Source organism: Cyphomyrmex costatus, unplaced genomic scaffold (genome assembly GCF_001594065.2).
Source record: "Cyphomyrmex costatus isolate MS0001 unplaced genomic scaffold, Ccosl1.0 scaffold229, whole genome shotgun sequence".
In the NCBI taxonomy this organism is placed as follows: Eukaryota; Metazoa; Arthropoda; class Insecta; order Hymenoptera; family Formicidae; genus Cyphomyrmex; species Cyphomyrmex costatus.
This window is the reverse complement of record NW_017276357.1, coordinates 310,426-331,890: the sequence shown is the minus strand read 5'-3', so window position 1 is coordinate 331,890 and position 21,465 is coordinate 310,426. Positions and strand designations below refer to the sequence as shown.

The window sequence follows — 21,465 nt, the reverse complement described above, 5'->3', positions numbered from 1 at the left end:
CACTCTTTCGAAAGCTGTAAGCCGCATTTATGCACAATTTTTACTTGGCTCCGTGGAACTTTGCAAATTTCGTAAAAAATTTTGAAATTTGATGCATCTTCATTTATGTTTGTGTAACTTTATAAAATATTAGTAATACAGTTTTTTAAAGTACAGGTCTGAAAAATAGGGACTTTAAGCTTTAAAATCTAAAAGCTTTTTAAAACTCTTGATTTTTGACGAAGATATTCTATCTCGAAATTTGTCTATTTTTGCAGGGTGGAACAAGTTATCCATTAATTTTGTTGAAAAGTGTATTATGTACATACATATACATATATATGTTTGCATGATTATTTGAAATTATCGCATGTATTTCATGTATTAAGAAAATCACTATTCTGTTCAAGCGAGTAATATAGAACATTCTTTATCTTTTCATTTTATCTCTTATTTAAAAAAATATTATATAATATATATTAGACTTTATTTATTATACTTAATATAGGCGATATAAAACTAATCTAATATATTAAAATAACATGTTAATACGCATCAATTTTCATTAATACTAAAGTTTTTGTGAATAATTTAAGAGTGAGTCTTAAGAATAATTTCATTATTTTACGATAATAAAAAAATATCTGTCGGTTTACAATGGTATTTCTTATTCAATGTCATTCAATACTCATCATGTTTTGTATCGCGTTAACTGTGTTTTCGTATTTCACAGTGAAAATCGTATGCGCTTGCGATACCTTACGATATCTTACAATTCGTACACAAAAGTGCCATTTTAACGGTAAATTTCAAAGTGCCATGTATATAAAATATGGACTAGCGCTCGAAGTTAATCGGAAGATTTAAGATGGGCCAACCTCTACCGTGTAAACGTCTCCGGAATATAGCACTGTAAATTTCCAGGCATACAGAATCGCAGTGATTTCTCTCCCCTCTCCCTCCCTTTTCTTTTCGTGGCATATATATCGGAAGAGTTGGGTAGTCTCAGTGGATTAGAAGAACATAAATTACGAACGGTTAGATAATTGGAAAAAGTATAACTTTCTCGCGGTATTAAATGGGATTGGATTCCGGACAAGGGAACAATGTGCCACTGTGGCACAGTATGAAATTTGCCTTTATCTATAAAGAAACGAAAATATTTTATACATTTTGTACCTAAATGATACGACATTCTATATTTTTCTTCGATTTTATAATTATTTAAATACATTAATTTAAAATTCATATTTTTGATAGATTCCAAGAAGGTACTTGTATGTATTTATATGGAAATTTTGAACAATAAAAAACAAAGTCATTTTTTATTAAACACAAAAATTCTATTTCTGTTAATAGAGAGACTGCTACGCGTGTCTAAATATTATATATATATATATATATAATATATTGATATATAATCATTTAATAGATATGTAAGATTAATTATTATGGCTACATACAACGAGCTAAAATAAAAATATTTTATCTTCTTTGTTCGAGTTAATTGAGAAGTAGAATTTTATCTCTAACATTTGTCGAGAGAGAGAGAGAGAGAGAGAGAGAGAGAAAAAGAATTTTGTCGATAACTAAGTAATCCATGCCATATTCAATTACCTTTCGTGTCTTTATTATCTACGTTTGTAGAGTACTTCTTTTTTATTTACTCTAAGAAACAATAATAATAAAGCAAACGATATAAAAGAATAAAAACCTGACAGCGATCTGATATAATTTTTGATATATTTTTCAGATGCGACTAAAGCCCTGCCTCGTAACCTTTTATCTCCTGTTGCTTTCGATCGTCTCAACCTATATTGCCCCTGCACTGAGTTCTGATATACTTCGTTCCAAGGTAAACACTGTTATACATTTATCAACATTAAGTATTATATACTTGCATTAAACCACATAATTATATTTTGCTGTTTTATTGTTTACATTTATTAAACGAAATTATATATGCTCTAAAATAAGATTATAAGGTATTTGTGCTATGTTTCGCATATGAATTTTTATTTATCTCTATCAGATTTTTTTTTAATTAAAATTATTTTAATTAAACTAAATCTTGATAAAAAGATTGTGAGGATTCGAGCGATATTCTTAAATCAAAGAGCAATTTAGTAATCGAAATTAACAAGACCTTTTTCGCATCTATGTCTTCAAACTTAAATTGAACATAATTGCTGTAATTAATTTTAATTAATTTTCTTGCTTCTCTCTGTCCTTATAATCGATTTTTAATAATCCTCTCTTTAACCAAAGGGTACAATGAACGAAGTAAATCTTAACTAAGAAGAAATAATTAATGCTGTGTTTAAACATTGCTTGTGTTTAAAGTGAAATAAATTCACATAAACGAAATTGGACGGAAGATTAATGGTTGAAATTAGGTTTTCTCTGGAAAGCTTTTCAGCGCTCGTTTCAATTTCAAGTTGCGACACAACTTATCGCCTGATTATACAAATCCTTCATGTTTTCGCTGTATCCTCTCGCCATATTATCTTTCTTTCTCTCGCTCACGAACATCATTACTCGTATAAGCCTCTTCATCTCAAAGCTGATGGCCGCTAGATGAGCACTCTCCTTACAGCAGATCTCTTTGGCTCCGCTCCAAAGTACGCGGACTTCTCGCGTAACTCTCCGATAGTGGCCATAATCCGTACTCCCGGTATCTATGGGCATTTATCTGTGTACATTGACATTGCGCCGTATTTACCTGAGCGAGATCGACCATCGTCGCGTCGGTGCACTCGGCAAGGTAGAAGGGCATATCTTGGACCGTGACTCGATCCGGAAACCACCGAGTCTGCGTAACCACCCCTCGTTTCCTTGCGCTCGCGGTCGACTTCCGGCGACTCGAAGCGATCCAGAGACCGTTGACGACGAATAATTCACGAAATGCTTTGAATATTTTAAAGTCTACAAAGACCAATGAAGAATGCGATGCAACTTGCTAAAGATAATCGACTTGAGATTCCTCAGCTGCCAGTTGTACGAGATTATGTCGTTAAAAAAGTTCTATATCGTCACGTGATATCGTTACGTTATTCTTACAAAATCTTTCGTACATACGCGACTTGATATATATATATATATCTCGACGTAATATCTCTGATATATGATATTCATCATTTTCAGCGCTCGAGACATCGTTATTTTACGGTGGACAACAATGGCGTGTCGCCGGGCACCGAGAGTCCTCCATCCACCATCCCAACCTCGACGGACGATGAATCCGCAGACTCGGAGAACCGTCACGTCCACAAGAGTGCGTAACCGCTAAATCCCCTCTCTACATACATATATGTCAATTAGTAATTCGTATGTCGTTGCGCCATTCGGGAAGTTTAATTAAACTGTGTATATCTCCGGTATCACAATTCGCCGAGATCGTACGCGTTTAGCTCGTGCGCAGTCATTAAATCAGTCCGTATGCCGCCAAAATTGTATAAAGCACCAATCCTACAATCAACAAGATCGCAATGACGTAAAAAAACGCGCACATAGCTACGAAGCTGCGAAAATCGTTCGCATCGCAACGCGAATAAAAGAAGGATGATACGAGAGTAATATATACGATCGGAACATGTCAAAGAAGAATTCTTTTCATGCGATATTACTGTTTGTATGCATATATGATACCCTTCTTTTTAGCGTACACATAAGTACAGCTTGCAATTAGTAGATATTTTTGATACATTAGCATTTTACTTTATATTATATTTTATCACGGATTAATTTCCATACTGCTTGCAAAACTATATGTATTTTGAAATCACATCACCCGCGGTTACATATAATATGCCATTTTATTGACTCTGCGATGATAAAATCGTCGCAGAGTCGTAAAATGAAAAGAGAATATTAGGGATGGAAAAAGAGAGAAATATTTCTCCCGAAATGATTCGGCATAGTTATATGACGGTATTCTAAGGTTGCGATCTAGGAGAACAGAGGGTTGCGTAGAGTGATTTATTGCAACAAGATAGAACGATCGCATTACCTAGGATGATCGGCAATTTTATCGTAAATGGACGCGTATATTCGTGGCGCAAGGTATTCCCGGTTTCGCACATATAAGATCCCGCCATCAATCGCGCGCGCTTGTAACATACGGCTGACGGGAAACATTCGCGTATACCGGCCGCATATTCAAGGATTGCGATCCCGATGGGGGGGGAGGGTGGCAGGAACGTTAGCGAAGATGCGATATTTTTCGCTCTTTCAGACGACGATCCATGCTTGGTGAAGTATTGCGGCGTGGGAAGAGAGTGCCAAGTCTCCGCGAACGGTGAGGAGCTCGTCGCCGCGTGCGTCTGCATTCATAAATGCGCGCGGAGGCATCGACCGGTCTGTGCAAGCAATGGCAGGGTGTACGTCAATCACTGCGAGATGCACCGCGCGGCCTGCAACGCCGACACACCGTTAACCACCCGAAGGCTCTCCAGATGCCTTAGCAATGGTGAGCACATGCTGAATAGTATGGATATTTTCCAGTAAGAGTACACAACACATGTAATGATTCAGTGTGTGCTACGCTGTGCTATCTGTGTCTCTTGCTGGAAAGCATCCTACTATACGTGCATAGTTCTAGTTTGCATATAGCACAGAAAGCTTACGTATGCATGGAGAAAATATCTCGTTCGTCGGTAGAAGAGTAATACGCATTGTATGTACATATATACATATATATATGTACTTTATTTATGATTTTAATCGATAAACTGATGAGTAGGGAATTTAAAATATAAAAGTTTACTTTATTTTTCGTATATATTTTTCTGATATCATATAGTATTAAAGAATTAACCGTTTTGGGTAATAAGTTATTTTTTTTATCAATAATATACATCTTTTTCTTTCTAAATTTTTAATTAAATTAGTGACGATAAATGTGTGAAAAAAGTAAAACAAGATTTCTTACTGGCTCGAAATCAATTCTTGTATTTTAGATTTTAGTGAAATAGAAGAACGCTAGAGTTCGTCGACCCCGTGACGTGCACTGAACTTTATCTATATTTAATTTTAATTATCTAGCTATTCAACTTAATTAATTATTAGATTTAACTTAATTTAATTATTTAACAAGGATTATCAAAAATTAAGCTTAATAGCGATAGAATAAAACGAATCAATTAATACACCATTAGCTATAATATTTTCAGATTTTTATCGTAAATTATTAACACAATTGGAATTTTATTGTTAGAGATAGGTCATTATATATAAAGAAGTATAAGTAATTAATCGTGACTTTTAACTTTTAATATTTTTAATCTACTAATATAATTTTTTAATTAGTAATCAGTAAATTAAGTTTATAAGCATAACAGCGTATAAATCTTATAGGACATTAAATGAAGATTATCCAAATCCTCTCTCTCTCTCTCTCTCTCTCTCTCTCTCTCTCTCTCTCTTGCTGAGATACTTTTAACTTTAATTCATTGTTTACTCTAAGGGAAAAAGAAACCATAGGACTCCAGCGGACTCACAAAACTTTGGTTTCATTATGAACTCAATAATAACTTAAAAGTTTTCTATTAATTTATAGCAGCCGCGCAGCAGTCTAGTTTGTTAAGAGTTGTAACGACAAGAAAAAAAGAGAGATGTCGTTACATGGAAACTCGAAGTTTATAATGGAATGTTCCATCATTTCCAGGTAATTACAGCGCACAGGCACGAAAGGATTTCTTCGCGTACCATGCCTCCACCAAAGGCAAGAATATTGCTAAGTACGCTAAGTCCAAGAATAAGATGAAGCATCATCCGGTGAACAAATCGATCCTACGAAAGAACGGTCACGATATCGAGGAGTGTTCAGCGCAGGAATACGAGATTATGAAAGTATGTTATTGATTTCGCTCCGCGATGCAATAATTTCCGATTTAAAACGTAGGAAAGTTTAACGAGAGTTTCTCGGTGAAAAGCACTGCCCTATCTTCTTGAGTTGCAAATAGATTACTTTATTTATCATTAATGTTCTCTATAGCTGTATTCAGATATAGCTTCAATAAAAAAAAATTACTAGGGCATATGAATTCGAATTTATTATTTAGCTACGATACGCGAATAACTCTTCATCGCATCGTTCCTTCATCAAATAATGATTACTTTAGAATATTAGATACATACAAATTCAAAATAATTAAATACTTTTAAGATAAGAAATCTTTATGGCTTTCAGTTGTGATTTATTTACAATACATGTATAAATTTAGCTATAACATCGAAGATTTCTTCATATAAAATACAAAAACAAATTAGATATGAAAATATCAGTTAAAAATATCTTCTTTAATTTATTTATAATTTTTTTGCACAATAATACTTTATAATTAATTGTAAAAAATTATTGAAACGTTAGACTGTACTATTATTTATTTATTCTGTTTATCCATCGTAGGACAACTTACTTCTATATAGTCACGCTAGACTAATGGCTGAGGATAATCACAGTAAGGAGTACTTGGTCAGCATCATGTTTTCTCACTACGACAGAAACAATGATGGTAATTTAGAGCGGGAAGAGCTCGTGCAGGTGATTTAACATTGAATATACTTTTCCTCGTGTAGTGTTTCTTCATTAACGTTTTCTCTCAAGTTTAACTTAAGCTGAGGGAGAAGTACTTGCGATAAGATATTATTTATTTGATGGGCCATTATTTTAACGGCAGTAACACGATTTTTCCATTGCGCGAGCGTCTAGCGAATAATGCGCTTAAACTCTTTCGACCATTCAGATCGCCAAGGAAGAAAATATGGAAGAGCTATGTGCAGGGTGCAATTTGAGCCACATGATCAGTTACGATGACACCGATGGTGATGGTAAACTGAACGTTAACGAGTTCTACATGGCCTTCAGCAAGCTTTATAGTAAGCATCATTTGTGATCCATTTGTTTATATTTATTACGAAATTTATCTTTTGCAAGTCGATGATGAAGATAAATTATATAATTATGTTAATAAAATGTTGTATTCAAATTAATTTAATCTTTCAAATTAATTTCTTTAATTATTAGAATTCTGTATTACGACCGTCAATTATAAATCAACAAGAATAAGGAAACCGTAATAATTTACGATTTACTAAGCCATCTACGGTCAAAGCTAGATTACTATGCTTATTATAATGTGTGAATTTATATACCACGTATGTAGTCACCAATCACGTGCCGAAAATTTTTTAGACTTACAACGCAACACTTAAACAACTACCGCAGTAATATCACTTTTTTTAGTTAAATTGCTACCGCATATCTAACAATTATTTGATGCTTCTATATAGCATCTTATTAGATCTTTAATAATATGTTGGAAGACATATATTAAAATTTTAACAATTTAAATGTCGTAATACAGAATTCTAATATTTGTTACGTCAGCCTGAAAATAGACGTTATTACTACTTTAGATAAATGATTGTGAAGAATATCATTACGTCGACTCGCCATTAGAGGTCTATAGATGTTCGCAATGTTTCTCGCAAGTGCTGAAATACGCGCATATCTGTATATATAGAATCTTGATTTAATAACTAAAACAGGCGTCTAAGGTAGGTTTCCATTACAATACCTTACTGATGAGTCCAGTAGTGGAAACCGGGACGAAACGCCAACTCGTGTATATTCTTCGCAATCATACTTTTCACAGATTTTAGATTCATCATTACTTTAACATTTAAATTGTTAAAATTTTAATATATGTCTTCCAACATATTATTAAAGATCTAATAAGATGCTATATAGAAGCATCAAATAATTGTTAGATATGCGGTAGCAATTTAACTAAAAAAAGTGATATTACTGCGGTAGTTGTTTAAGTGTTGCGTTGTAAGTCTGAAAAATTTTCGGCACGTGATTGGTGACTACATACGTGGTATATAAATTCACACATTATAATAAGCATAGTAATCTAGCTTTGACCGTAGATGGCTTAGTAAATCGTAAATTATTACGGTTTCCTTATTCTTGTTAATTTCTTTAATTTAAAACAAATTTTTGTAGCACAAATATTTGTTTTCGAAAATTATTCTTTTTTATCGTTACTGACAATTTTGTCAAACATTAATATGATCTAACGTAGTAATGAACTATTTTCAAATAATTTTCTTATGATAATCCGTATTATAATGTTCTCAATGCAGGACGCATTGTCCATGGACAATGGTGTCATCGTAAATTGTCAGACTGCACACGTGACCGGCACAGTGCCATCGCGCATATATAAACGACCATGAGGAATTATTATGCAAAGTTTGTACGGTGGACGATCGTCCATTCAATTTGACCAAAGTATAACGTACACACAATTTATACGAGGCTGGTTCTGATCTGTGCAGGTGTATCGGTGGTATCGTTGGATAAATCCCTCGAAGTGAATCACATATCCGCACGAGTCGGGGACAACGTTGAGATTAAGTGCGACGTCACCGGAACACCACCCCCGCCCTTGGTTTGGCGCCGTTACGGCACGGACGTGGAAACCCTCAACGAGCCGGAGGTATTCTACTCGAACGAAATAATTCGATCTCTATCCTTCGTCGTTAGCTTTTTCTTTTAGTAAAATATCGAAATACTGTAATATCGTTCATACATCAATCAGACTACTATTTCAATTAACGTATAAAAATTATTTTTTTCACTTTCTTTCTTAAAGCTTTTAAGTGAGCAATAATAATTTAAACAATTAATTTGAATCCGACGAACTGATATAATCCTCATTCTAAACAATAAAGAAGCGTACTACGAGAGAATTAAGGCAACGCAAACGTACACTTTGTAGATTCGCGTTCTCAACGACGGTAGTCTTTATTTGACAAACGTGCAGTTGGAACATGCTGGAAATTACACGTGCCACGCTCTTAGGAACCAGGACGTGGTGCAAACTCACATGCTTACCATATACAGTAAGTCTTTTAAACGGAATAATAGCAATTACAGTAGATTTGGATTGAATAAATTTTTTCCTCTCCCTATGTTTGGAAAACGAAAAATTTTTCGTTTACAAATTATACAATTGATATACAGAATGTTCAGCGTAATGGTCCACACAATTTTTTAGACACTTCCGACAATTAAAAAAAAAGGTTGAAAGATGATTATCCATCTATTTGATACGGGTTACAACATGCGATAGAAAAATATAAAAAAAACTTTTGTTTTATTATAAAAAAGTCAAGATTATCTTGAATTTTTTAAATAGTACCATACAATTTTTTTCTACATATAATATCGTAGGAATCTTCAAAACAAATTTAACGCACTATCAAGATTGCCATTTTCAGTGATGTTTTATTGATTTTATTGATATGCATAGATCATAATATTTATTTTTGAACATGGCCGGAGACACTACCGCATCTCCTGATATCACAAATACTGATTAATAAAAGAATACTTTCGTGAACTTATAGTAAATATGGAGTTTAGGGGAACCACTCCTAATGACGTTGACATATGTTATCAATGTCATGATTCTGAGTGAATTTTCCTTGAGGGGTTACACCACAGTAGAGAGCGAAAATTTAACGTTTTTTTGCGATTTTTTTTTAAGTGGAAGGAAAAGTAAAATGGTAATTCTTTTTAAGGATGTTGTTAAGCATGTTTTGAAGTTTTAAAAAAAATTTTGTTTATTAAAAATTATTACAAAATGGCTGCCCAACAGCCGTTTCTGAGGAACGGTTTTTTTTGGAGGGGCTCCGCGGCACGCAGTAGAAGTGCAGCAAAAATAAATCTGGAACAAAATAAAAAATTTTTTCTTAAACTACATTAGTATAGCTATAGAAATACGTAGGGAATTTTGAAAATATTCATTTTTGTTAAATTGACGAGCATTTGAAAAAAAATTTCATTTTACTACCAAAAAACGGGCACTTATTTGTATCTAAAAATTCGAAATATTAACTTATTGAAAATCGGCTACGTATTTCTATGCGGAATGTTGTTTTAAAGATGTGATATTAATTTGGAGTGAAAAAATAGAAAATTGTTTGAGTTATGCTGCGTGCCGATTTGAAAAAACGTGTTTCGAGAAAAACGCGTTTAAAGTTTTGACTCGTGTTTCGAACATGATAAAATAAAAAATTTGATTATTAAAAATTGTTTACCTTTAATCTGCTATTCCAGCACCGTAAAGCTGACCTTCCAGGTTGCTAAACTCCTCCTCGTTTTCTTTCCTGGACGCTTTTATGCTGGAGCGAGCCTCTTTTGCTGCGTCCGTCAAAGAGCGCTCCGCGCGTTGTATTCGAGTAGCGTCCGCCTCTAAGCAAAAGTTGTAGGATTGTGGTCCAATGTTCATGTCCATCACTTTCATTATTCTTAAAACGTTTATCAGTCCATCATTAAAATTACAAACAGCAATGTCACTTGCTATTTGTAATATTTTCTTTCCGCTTGAATAATTTTTAGGAGCCAAGTGCCAGACTGTAGAATTAAAACTTTCGTTGCTGTTCTGCGTATAGCCTCCCAAGCAACGATTCAGCAACTCGTCACGGCTCAAATCCTCGTAGATTGGTCTGATGGCTTCAAAAACTTCGTTCGATAGTGCCGGCTTATGATGAAAGGAATCTAAGGAACCCGTTGCTTGCGCCTTCTTCCATTCGCACCAAGACTCTGAGCATTTTTCGTGCTGTGGATTTTCGTCAGTTGACATTTTATGCAATAATGTCGCCCAGATTTCATTTCTCATATTTTCCAACGAGTTTGAATTCCGTCGAATGGCCAAGTCATAATAAATTGTTAACTGATCAATTAATTTTATAGTTAATTTTCCTTTTCCTCCAAGATTTTTTGTTTTTTTTCTCAAATTTCTCAACCGAGTGCCCATTCGTTTTTGTACATGATCTATACATTCTTTTTGTGACACTTCAAAGTTTTCATACGGTTTTGCATCCAATATCCCCTTGAAAGTTTTACTGTCACCATCACCTATATAATTTGCGTATTTCAGTCCGTGTAAAGCTTCGGAACGTTGAAACATCTCAATGACAGCATCTACCTCCATTTTACCCGATGAGCCTTCATGGTTCGACTGACATTGATCGGCATGAGTTTCGAGCCATTCTTCATACTCAGTAGTATCTAATTTATTTTTCCAGTGCTCGCAAGCTTTACAGTATTTCGATTTCACTTCAATGTCAACAATTTTCCCTGTAAACCATCCGATCAATGATGTGATCCCGAAAAGAGACGAAAATCCTCGTTTTCTCCAGGAACCATCACCAGATACAGTTATTCCTGTATGCAACCCTTTTGCTTCACTTTCCTTCTTCTCATCTTCTGCTGCCTTTTTCATACTACAGTCTCGCACGCCTTTCGTTGCGATGAAAATAATATTTACTGCACGGTCGTAACAACTTTGAAATATAGGCCGTGGCAATTCCATAAATGCGCAGAATTTCAATATTCCAGCTAGCCCCACTCCTAATAGTCGCATTGTTAGTACAATCCTACGGTTAATTTCATATCCATTTCGTATGAATGGACAACTCGGGATTTCAACTTTTGGACAATTCGGGCAACAGACGGTTATTTTGAAGCCTAAACCCCGCGTACCTGATTCGAGAAATCGTATATCAGAGTTGCACGTTTTGCACTTCACACATTCCGAAATGGCAGAAAAAACGGCAAAAAAGTTTATAATTCGGTAACCAAATTCACTTTGTATATCGATATCGTCAGTATCCACTTTCAATTTCTTTGCCGAAGCGTTGACACCGGCCGAATCTTCCTCCGCTTCATATCTATTCAACGGTCGTCGTTTCGTCACGTTGCTCCGTCGCCGCGTCTGATACGATATTTTTGAGCCTTTATGGCTTGCATACACTTTCTTTTCACTCATTGTAACTCACATAAATGTCAAGGCTACAAATAACGTGTGAAAAATTAGCACTGCAAAAGAAAATCGTGATTTCGAATAACTTCCACGCAAAATTTACGTCTTCTCTCAAGGGACGCTGTACTAACGTACTTTGTGTTCAAAATGTTTGAAAATGTTTCTAACGACATCTATTAGTGTATTAGAGAAGTTAGAAATCGAATGGTAAGACATAATGCTGTACACGACAAGGAGGTATCGTATTTACCGCAGCTAGTCGTTTCGGAGCAGTCGGGAGGGGTCGAGAAAGAGCTCGAAATTTCAATGAAAACGATTTGTGGCAGATATAAAACCGTTTGTCTCTTATTCTAGAGGGTTCAAAGGATTTTTTAAGCCAATAAAAAAAAAATCGATTTTTTGAAATTTCTACTGTGGTGTAACCCCTTGAGGAAATTTTAACTCGAACCTTATTTTATTTCGGATCTCACTTGTTAAAAAATTATAAACAAAAAAAGTTTAAGAAATAATGTCTCATTTTTGCTATATAAGCCAAGAGTCGCACGCTCGCACATGAGTTCCGACTTTCCATGTGAAACGAGAACTACTTCACACCAAAAAATAGATTCGGTTAGGTTCTTTTTCGGTAGTGGAGCCTTCCCGTAGGGGGAGGGCGAAATCTACTGTATTCACGCATACACTTTACAATATTCAGTGTTTTACAAAGAAATTCAGTGCTTTACAAAGAAATTCAGTGCTTTATAAAGAAATCAGTGCTTTACAAATAAATTCAGTGCTTTACAAACAAATTCACTACTTTATAGACAAATTCCATGCTTTTACAAACAAATTCACTTCTTTAAAAACAAAAAAAATAAAACAATTTATTTTTTAAGTAGTGAATTTGTTTATAAAGCAGTGAATTTGTCTGTAAAGCAGTGAATTTGTTTGTAAAGCACTGAATTTGTAAAGCACTGAATTTGTAAAGCAGTGAATTTGTTTGTAAAGCACTGAATTTGTAAAGCACTGAATGTTGTAAAGTGTATGCGTGAATACAGTAGGTTCCGCCCCCCTCCCCCTATGGTGGGCTCTACTACCGAAAAAAAAACCTCATCGAATTCATTTTTTGATATGAGGTAACTCTCGTTTCACATGGAAAGTCGGAACTGATATGCAGTGTTGCGCTTAGATAATTAAAAATTATCTACATATAGATAAATCACACAAAAATGTATTTTAGATAAGATAAAGATAATTAATTTTACGTTAATCTAGATAGAAAATAAAATTTTAAAAAAATTTTATTTATATAATTTTTATATAAAATAATTTTATTTTTAAATAATTATTAAGTAGTAAAACAATTAGGATACAAAAAATATGATTTCATATTTTTATAAATTTTTATTTTTTAAGAACAAAAATTGTTTAAACATTTCGTCTGATAAACGATTTCTACGTGCAAATTAATATTTGTTGTCTACAAGTTGTCATGTGCAATATACTCAGGTACAATCATTAAAGCCGTAGAAGCGTGCGATTCTTAGCTTATATAGCAAAAATAAGACATTATTTTTTAAATAATTGAAAATTTCTTAAACTTTATTAATGAGTATTTGTGATAAATATTATGAATCTATATACATATATCAATAAAAGTAGCAATCTCGATAGTTGAATTCGTCTTGAAGATTCCTACAATATTATAGAAAAAAAATGGTATGGTGCTATTAAAAAAATTCATGATCTTGACTTTTTTAATAAAAAAATTTTTTTAAATTTTTTTATCGTATGTTGTAGCCCGCATGAAATAGATGGGTAATCACCTGTCAACCTTTTTTTTTAATTGTCAGAAGTGTTTAAAAAATAGTACGGACCGTTACGCTGAACACCCTATATAATTAAAATTCCAAGTTATATATAATAATTTATTATTATATATAATAATTTACAATATTATTATACATATATCAAAACTGATTATTCCTTTGTGTATTCTAAACTTACCAGAGTCATTCCTTTTATCTAGAAATTGTTTAACAAAGGAGGGAGTGTAAAAATGGCCAAAATTGGCCCTGAATGGACACCTTTAAAACCTATGCAGTTGTTATTTAGTCCGTAGATTCATGGAAAAATACTTATTTATCCAAGAAAGCTTGGGAAAGATCTTCCAAAAATAATAAAAAAAAGTTTAAATGCTCTGCAAAGAAATTCATTTTGTTTCTAATAAACGATGATAGATTTAAAAATTAATGGTTTATTTACATTTAACACATGTTGGATCATGAAATACTGTAAGAATACACTATTAGATAGATCTAAACACACACACATATATATACATATATGTATATATGTATACATACCATATACTATAAATCTTCTTCTTTAATTAATGGCTCAATATACTATAAATGATAAATATATGATATCTATATTAGGGTGGCCCAAAAATACACAGGAAAATAAATTTTTTAGAATTTTCATGCTGCCGCCCCCCAGAATTGAAAAAGATGTAAAAAAAAAGAGACCCGTATTTTTTCTTTTTTTAATCGGTTGATATTTGATGGTGCCGCCGAGCCTCTGAAGTTTCCCATGTATTCTATATGGGAAAAAAACACATTTTCGTAGATTTGATAAAAAAAATCGTTAGAAATGTCTGTTTTTTTATGTGCAAACAATATTTCTCTTGAGAAATGTTGAAAATATGAGATCCTAACAAATATTTATTAAAAAAATTACATTAACTATGTTTTACAGGACCGCAAAAAATGAAATACTTGCAGAAAAAGGACTTTTTTATTTAAAAGTATTTCTATCAATTTTATGTTTAGTTTAAGTATTATTTAAAAATATACGTTGAGGAATAATAAACGTTTGTTACATTTCATTATTGCAATTAATTTATTACAATTCTACAATTCTAGAAATATTACACATATCACTCTATAAACTTAAGTTAAGATGGTTCTCTAGTAAATATACTTGTAAAAATATTTTTTTTAAACCAAATTTCCAAATTGTTTCCTATACGTTAACGCAAACGTTATTCTGTCAACGAGTAAAATTTTAAAAATTCATAGGTATATAAAATTTAATATTGTTCTTGAATATTGCCTTCTATCGAACAATAGATTAATTAATTGATGAGAATTAATATCTGCTTTGTTTTTTTTTTATAATAAGAGTAATTTATGATAAATGAGAAAAAATTTCGTTCAAATGAACGTTCAGAAAGTCAGGAACATATTATGAATAACTTTTTTTTTAAATATTTTATTCTATTAATATTTAACTAAATATAATATTTTATAAAATTCACACTGTATTGGATCCGCTATTGGAAAAATTTTAGAAACTGACATCAGATTCGTAATCAGTGACCCAGAAAAACCTCCCCATAACAAGTTTCAAATGAATCTGAGCAGTTTTTGAAAAATTCTTCCGCCATATTCGATCCGCCATTTTGAATTTTGGAAAACTGATATCGGATTCGAAATCAGCGACCTCGAAAACTCCTGAGTAACAAGTTTAAAATAAATTCAGAAAAAAACTGCGAATTTATAGCTCAGTTATGAAAGAATAAATAAATGTAACAACAATAATTTGTTTAAACAATTATAAAATACAAGAAATCATTAGTAACAATTCATTTAAAAAAAAAAAAAATCTATGTGCGAGAATCAGCGAGAAAATTACTAGAAATACTTTTAAACATAAAAGTGCGATTTTTGCATGCGTTTTGTTCTCTGCGGCACTGTAAAACATAGTTAACATTATTTTTTTTAATAAATAATTGCCAGAATCTCATATTTTGAACATTTCTCAAGAGAAATATCGTTTGCAGATTAAAAAACCAGACATTTTTAACAATTTTTTATCGAATCTACGAAAATGTGTTTTTTTCCCATATAGAATACATGGGAAACTTCAGAGGCTCAGCGGCACCATTAAATATCAACCGATTAAAAAAAAAAAAATACGGGTCTCTTTTTTTTGCATCTTTTACAATTCTGGGGGGCGGCCGCGTAAAAATTTTTTTTGGGCCACCCTAATCTACATACATACGCCCAGCTTATCTTTTATGATAAAAATATAAGCATAATTGATTTTTTGCATATTATTATGCAAAAAATTGGACAATGTGAAGGATATAATTAAAGAAATCGCACAATTATACGATCGATTATATTACATAAATATATAGGTTTTACATTAGATAACCGTGCGTAATCCGGAGCCAACGAACGGAGTCGTGACGGTTACTGCCTCCATTTTTTCGTTTTATTATTTTTATTTTTTTGTTGATTCTTTATTTTTTATTTTTTATATTTTATCTTTACTTCATTATTTATTTTTTTCGTTTTTATTCTTATACAACTATTTGTAATCTGTTCTTGTTAAGTCTTTCTTGTTATCTTTTTGAACTCAAATTGAAAAGTCTCATCAAAAGTATTTTGAAAATAATCTTCTAACGATTTTGCTGGTAAAGATATTGTTCTTCACATTATCCAATTTTTTGCATAATAATATGCAAAAAATCAATTATACTTATATTTTTATCATAAAAGATAAGTTAGGCATATACATATATGTTGTAGATATCATATATTTACTACTTATATATGTATACAGGTAGTGTATTCTTATAGTATTTCATGATCCACAACATGTATTAAATGTAAATAAACCATTAATTTTGAAATCTATCATCGTTTGTTAGAAACAAAATGAGTTTCTTTGCAGAGTATTTAAACGACCTATTTTATTATTTTTGGAAGGTTTCCCAATCTTTCTTGAATAAATAAGTATTTTTCCATGAATATACGGACTTTCTAAATGACAACTGCATAGGTTTTAAAGGTGTCCATTCAGTACCAATTTTGGCCATTTTTACACTCCCTCCTTTGAAAATTGATTTTTATTTTTAACAAAAATGTTAACAAAAAATTAAATAATTTTTACAAATATAGGTATTTCATAAAAGACATACTTTTTCCAGTTATTATTAAATATATTATATAAAGTTGGAAGAAATATCATTTTTTATATAATAAAAATAATATCAACAAATTAAAGAGAATAAAATAACGTTAAAAAATAATCGTAAATAATATCCCTTAGCTGTACCCGAAGTGAGAGTGACCCCGCAATTTCAATCCAAGCGACCAAAGGGAACGGCAAAGATGAGGTGCCACGTGATAGGTGAGCCTCTCCCACGTGTACGATGGCTGAAGAACGACAAACCCCTGAGCGAGGATCAGCCAGACAAGTACGAAGTAATCGGGAACGGTACTAAATTGCTAATCAGAAAGGTCGATTATGCCGACACTGGGGCTTACATGTGTGAAGCGACCAGCGCTGGGGGACTAACGAGAGACATCAGCAGTTTAGTGATTCAGGAGCAACCTACACCGAGTGAGTAAAGGGCAACTCCTTGCTCTGATGAAAACTCATGCATTATACAAATATGTTTGATTAAGAAAATATTATTTTTAATATAATAGAGATCGAAATATTTTAACATTCGCATCAAATTCGCTAATAATTTTCTATCGTTATTAGTACTAATTGGTTGTAACTTTAAGTACTATCATAATTTTATTTATTATCTTATGGTGTCTTTAATGAGGAAATCTTGTATGCAGTTGCGACGGACGAAGAACGCAGATTCTTATCTTTTCATGAATGGGGTATTTTAGTATATGAACCATCTACGTGTCACGCGTTACACGAAATTCATTCCACAGACATTATACCTGGTACTCAGGTGCGAAATATATTCCTTCTTCTCTATCTTTTTCTTTCTCAATGATCTTATCATCGTATCCTTTACACATTTTTAGGAATACGTCTGCGGATCCAAAAATGTTCCGTGTTCTTGGGGCCGTGCTATTAACGTTGCTGATAGATATGTATACGTTAGTCAACCGAATAAGAACCGCGTACTTGTGATCAGCGAAGTACAGATGATGATAATTGATGTACGCATCGCTTTATCTTTCATTATAAAATTGAAAATATTTAGAATATTATAAATAATGTTCATTAATATTAGAATATTAAAAATAATTCCAAATAATTTCAATTAATTTCTCAGGTAGTGGCTACAGACAAAAATCCGGTGGATCTGTGGTACGTACAAAATCTTGATTACGTCTGGATATTAAACTGGAGAAGTGAAGTGGATATCGGTATCAAAACCGTGCAAATAATCAAGGAAGCTGCTCAGCGAAAAAAACACCATACAATGCGACCAGAGCCTATCGATGCGCAATTCGATCTCGTGAAAGGCTTGTATATTCCACAGCAGCAAGTATGTTTATTATCTTTGTCTTTCGATATCGCAAAGCTATATACAAACTTAAAACTAAAAATAAATCCTTTGACTAATATGCCATTTAATTAATTTGAATTATATATTATCCAATCAATACAAAAAATTATGTGAGTAATTATATTATCTATGTCACTTTCGAAAAATTTTAAGAAAGCTTTTATTCCTTAGGATACAAAACACATATTCAAATATGGCTATGTGACCCATACGAATCAGCATGGGATGTACAAGCTCGATCTGGTCAACATGAGATACACTCGTACCGTGAACTTGGCCAGCTACAATTGCGTACCAACAAGCATGGAATTCTCCGATCTTTGTAATGTTCCTCCTTATTTCAATATTTTTAAAATTTTTGTTTAGTCACGTAAACTTCAAATTCTCTGTTCCACTTGCTATTCAGCTAGAATGCAATAAAATTTTATTTTCAGACGGTTTTGTCATACTGGAATGCGAAGAGCCAATCACTGGTCGACCGACCGGTCAAGTGCTCTTAGACTATCTTACTGACAGCGTTCTTGCTCACAAACCGAGCATTCTGGGAAAACCAGCAATTTCTCCTGATTCCAGATATCTGGTTACTCTCGACAAACAAAACACTGGTGTCACTCTCGTAGTGCAGGAGATATTACGTAATATATAAACATATACATATACTTCATTTTTTGCATTTTCACTATAATAATATAAAATGAGATACTTTTAAATATACTAATGCAATATTATTGAAGACTGTTTACACATCAGACGTGTTTTTGATTCATTAAATGCTAAGACAAATTTTAAATTTTGAAATAATGAATATAGCAGTTGACAAATTATTCAAATTGTATAAACAATATATGTATATTGCATACATTTTTTCCAGCAAGCGGACTAAAATTTGCTTTTGACGTGAAAACAACTTTAAATATCAGCGATATTGCCTTCTACCCATCGCAAACAACACATAGTTATGATATCTACGCTTCATCGATAGACAAAGAAGATATCCTTTTTCTTGATTTAACTACTGGTAAGCTGACTTTTTATGCTTTACTCAAATTATATAAATTTTTATTTTAATTAAAAAAAAAAAGAACTTATAATTTATCGATTTTTTTCATCTTTTACGAATAATTAAATCATGCAGTTAATATTATATTAAATATCATTGAAAATTTTTTATCAAACTTAGTAAAATTAATTGTAAAAATACGTTGTTTTATTATCTACTTATATATATAATCTTTTGAATTGTTGATAATTTAATATTTTTTAAAGAAAAAGTCTAATACAAAAGTTGGCAAAAATTTATTTCTTTTTTAGGTAATTAAAATTTTACCGCGGTTTGCTTAAAAAAAAAAAAAACTTTATACATACATTTTATTTAAATACATTTTCTTTAAAATTTTATTATATTTTTTCCCTCAAAATCTTTGTAGGATAAACTTTTTACATGTAAAGTTACAAAACAGAAACTAATAACATATTTGTCTTTCCAGGAAAAGTGGAAATGATAACAGGCGTGGGAAAGGCAACACCACCACATCTCACTAAATGGGGTAATCCAAATAGACCGATAATACAAAGCGGTATATTTGGTCGATATATGGTAAGCCCCTCCAACCAGGCGCTCTTTGTTCTCAATGGGGAGACCCGTACGGTGAATTGTGAGATTGGTGGCCTTATACATCCCGGCGCGATTGTTTGGTTTACTGTTTCGTTGCGTTAATGAATGTAGCTTCGTGACAATGACAATACGAGACATATATAAATTGAACATAGGAATCCAAGTGAGTACCAAAGCTAATTATACTGAAAAACTTTAGATGAAATGAAAGGTAACATAAAGAAATAAACTATACGATATAATAAACAGCTACTTTCATCTTCCCTAGATAATTATTTTAAAAATAAATATCTTACATTGAGATTGCTAATTGAAAAAAATAACATTATCTCAAAGCAATGTCCAGAAGCCAATGTAGCGACATATAGTATCAAGAGAATAGATAATAAGTGTAACTGTAATATTAATTACTTTATATTGCAATTTATATAAATAATCATATCAAATAGATTAAATTATTTAATTGTGTGTTAATGAAATATTAACTAAAATAAAAGAGAAAAAAGATTATGGAAGATAATATAACAAAAAATATATTCCAAAATTTGAACCAATTTCTAATTTCAGAAAATAACTGTTACAATACGTAGGCAAAACTGTACCAATATTTTTAAAGTATTATTTAATTATTATATAGATATCATCAAAATAATACAAAACAATTTAATAAAACTGTCACATATTTTTGTCTATGTGAAAAGAATTGCAATAGTTTCATACTTTTAGAATTGTGATGTAAATTGTTATCGATACATATCAAATGTCAACTGCCAAATATTGTTTATAAATTACAATCAAGTCAGATTTCATTGTCAAAGATACTTAAAAATTTTATCTTTACGCAATTAAAGAAGTAACAACTGATGTAAAGTAGTATATATATCTAATTGAAATATAAAAATTTAAATGTATCGATCAATTTCAATCTTTAATTGATCTGTATAAGACATACATCTACTGGGAATATTTATCTAGAGAAGATGAAAAAATTACATCGTAACATCGAATGAGAATAACAAATGGTGAAAAATAAACGATGAAAAACGGCCATAATAGAGGAACAAAACGAATAATATTAAGCTATACATAACGTAAACATAATATAAAGATCGAAGTATAAGCAAGCTACTGTTAATTGTAGCATAAGTGTATATGTTGAGTGGAGCAAATGCAGTAAGAACGGCCATTTAAGAGAGAAGGAATATTTTATTATACAGGTTGTCCGGAAAAAATCGAGGTCAAAATACTTCGAGAAGTGATTCGGGAGCAAAAAAGGAGGAAAAAAGCTATTGTATATAAATATAGGTCCGGAAATAAATCGTTTTCGAGTTATAACTACTTTTATGTTAAAAAATTAAAATTTATTTTTCATAATTACAATCATAATTTATTTCATAACAATGTTTCAACATAAATAACACATGTTTTATTTTTAAATTGATTTACATTTATTTTTTAATTTTCCAGTATTTGTAAATATGGTTACTGCATTATTTTTAGATAAACATGAACAGGTTAAATCGAATTAAATGAAATGCAACAGATTAAATGAAATGTTCAAAATAACTTAAATAACCATCTTCAGCACGAATACAGACTCCCTCATTCTTCTATCAAAGGAATTCCGAACTCTTTGAAAAACAGTTGAATCTCTCCTCATTTCTTCGAATCCGTGGATTATTCTTTATCTTAAGTTAGCAATATTATTGGGCGAA

The 21,465-nt window shown here is 31.9% G+C and overlaps 1 protein-coding gene across 1 annotated transcript; it reads left to right on the top strand.

Moving 5' to 3' along the window:
• The first annotated feature begins 1,732 nt into the window (after positions 1–1,732).
• Fstl5 (follistatin-like 5) lies at positions 1,733–19,991 on the top strand. Its single transcript, XM_018539922.1, has 16 exons — positions 1,733–1,834; positions 3,124–3,253; positions 4,214–4,447; positions 5,645–5,829; positions 6,389–6,523; positions 6,726–6,858; positions 8,326–8,537; positions 8,769–8,892; positions 16,923–17,216; positions 17,447–17,568; positions 17,645–17,782; positions 17,899–18,114; positions 18,307–18,457; positions 18,570–18,770; positions 19,007–19,153; positions 19,623–19,991. Exons 1-16 carry the CDS (start codon positions 1,733–1,735, stop codon positions 19,850–19,852), a joined length of 2,754 nt encoding a protein of 917 aa, XP_018395424.1. The 3' UTR covers positions 19,853–19,991.
• The last annotated feature ends 1,474 nt before the right edge of the window (positions 19,992–21,465 follow it).

Coding starts and splice junctions, on each gene's coding strand:
- Fstl5 (XM_018539922.1), top strand. CDS start 1,733: ATGCGACTAAAGCCCTGCCTCGTAACCTTTTATCTCCTGTTGCTTTCG. Junction 6,524..6,725: donor AGCGGGAAGAGCTCGTGCAG/GTGATTTAACAT, acceptor TCGACCATTCAG/ATCGCCAAGGAAGAAAATAT. Junction 8,893..16,922: donor TCACATGCTTACCATATACA/GTAAGTCTTTTA, acceptor AATATCCCTTAG/CTGTACCCGAAGTGAGAGTG.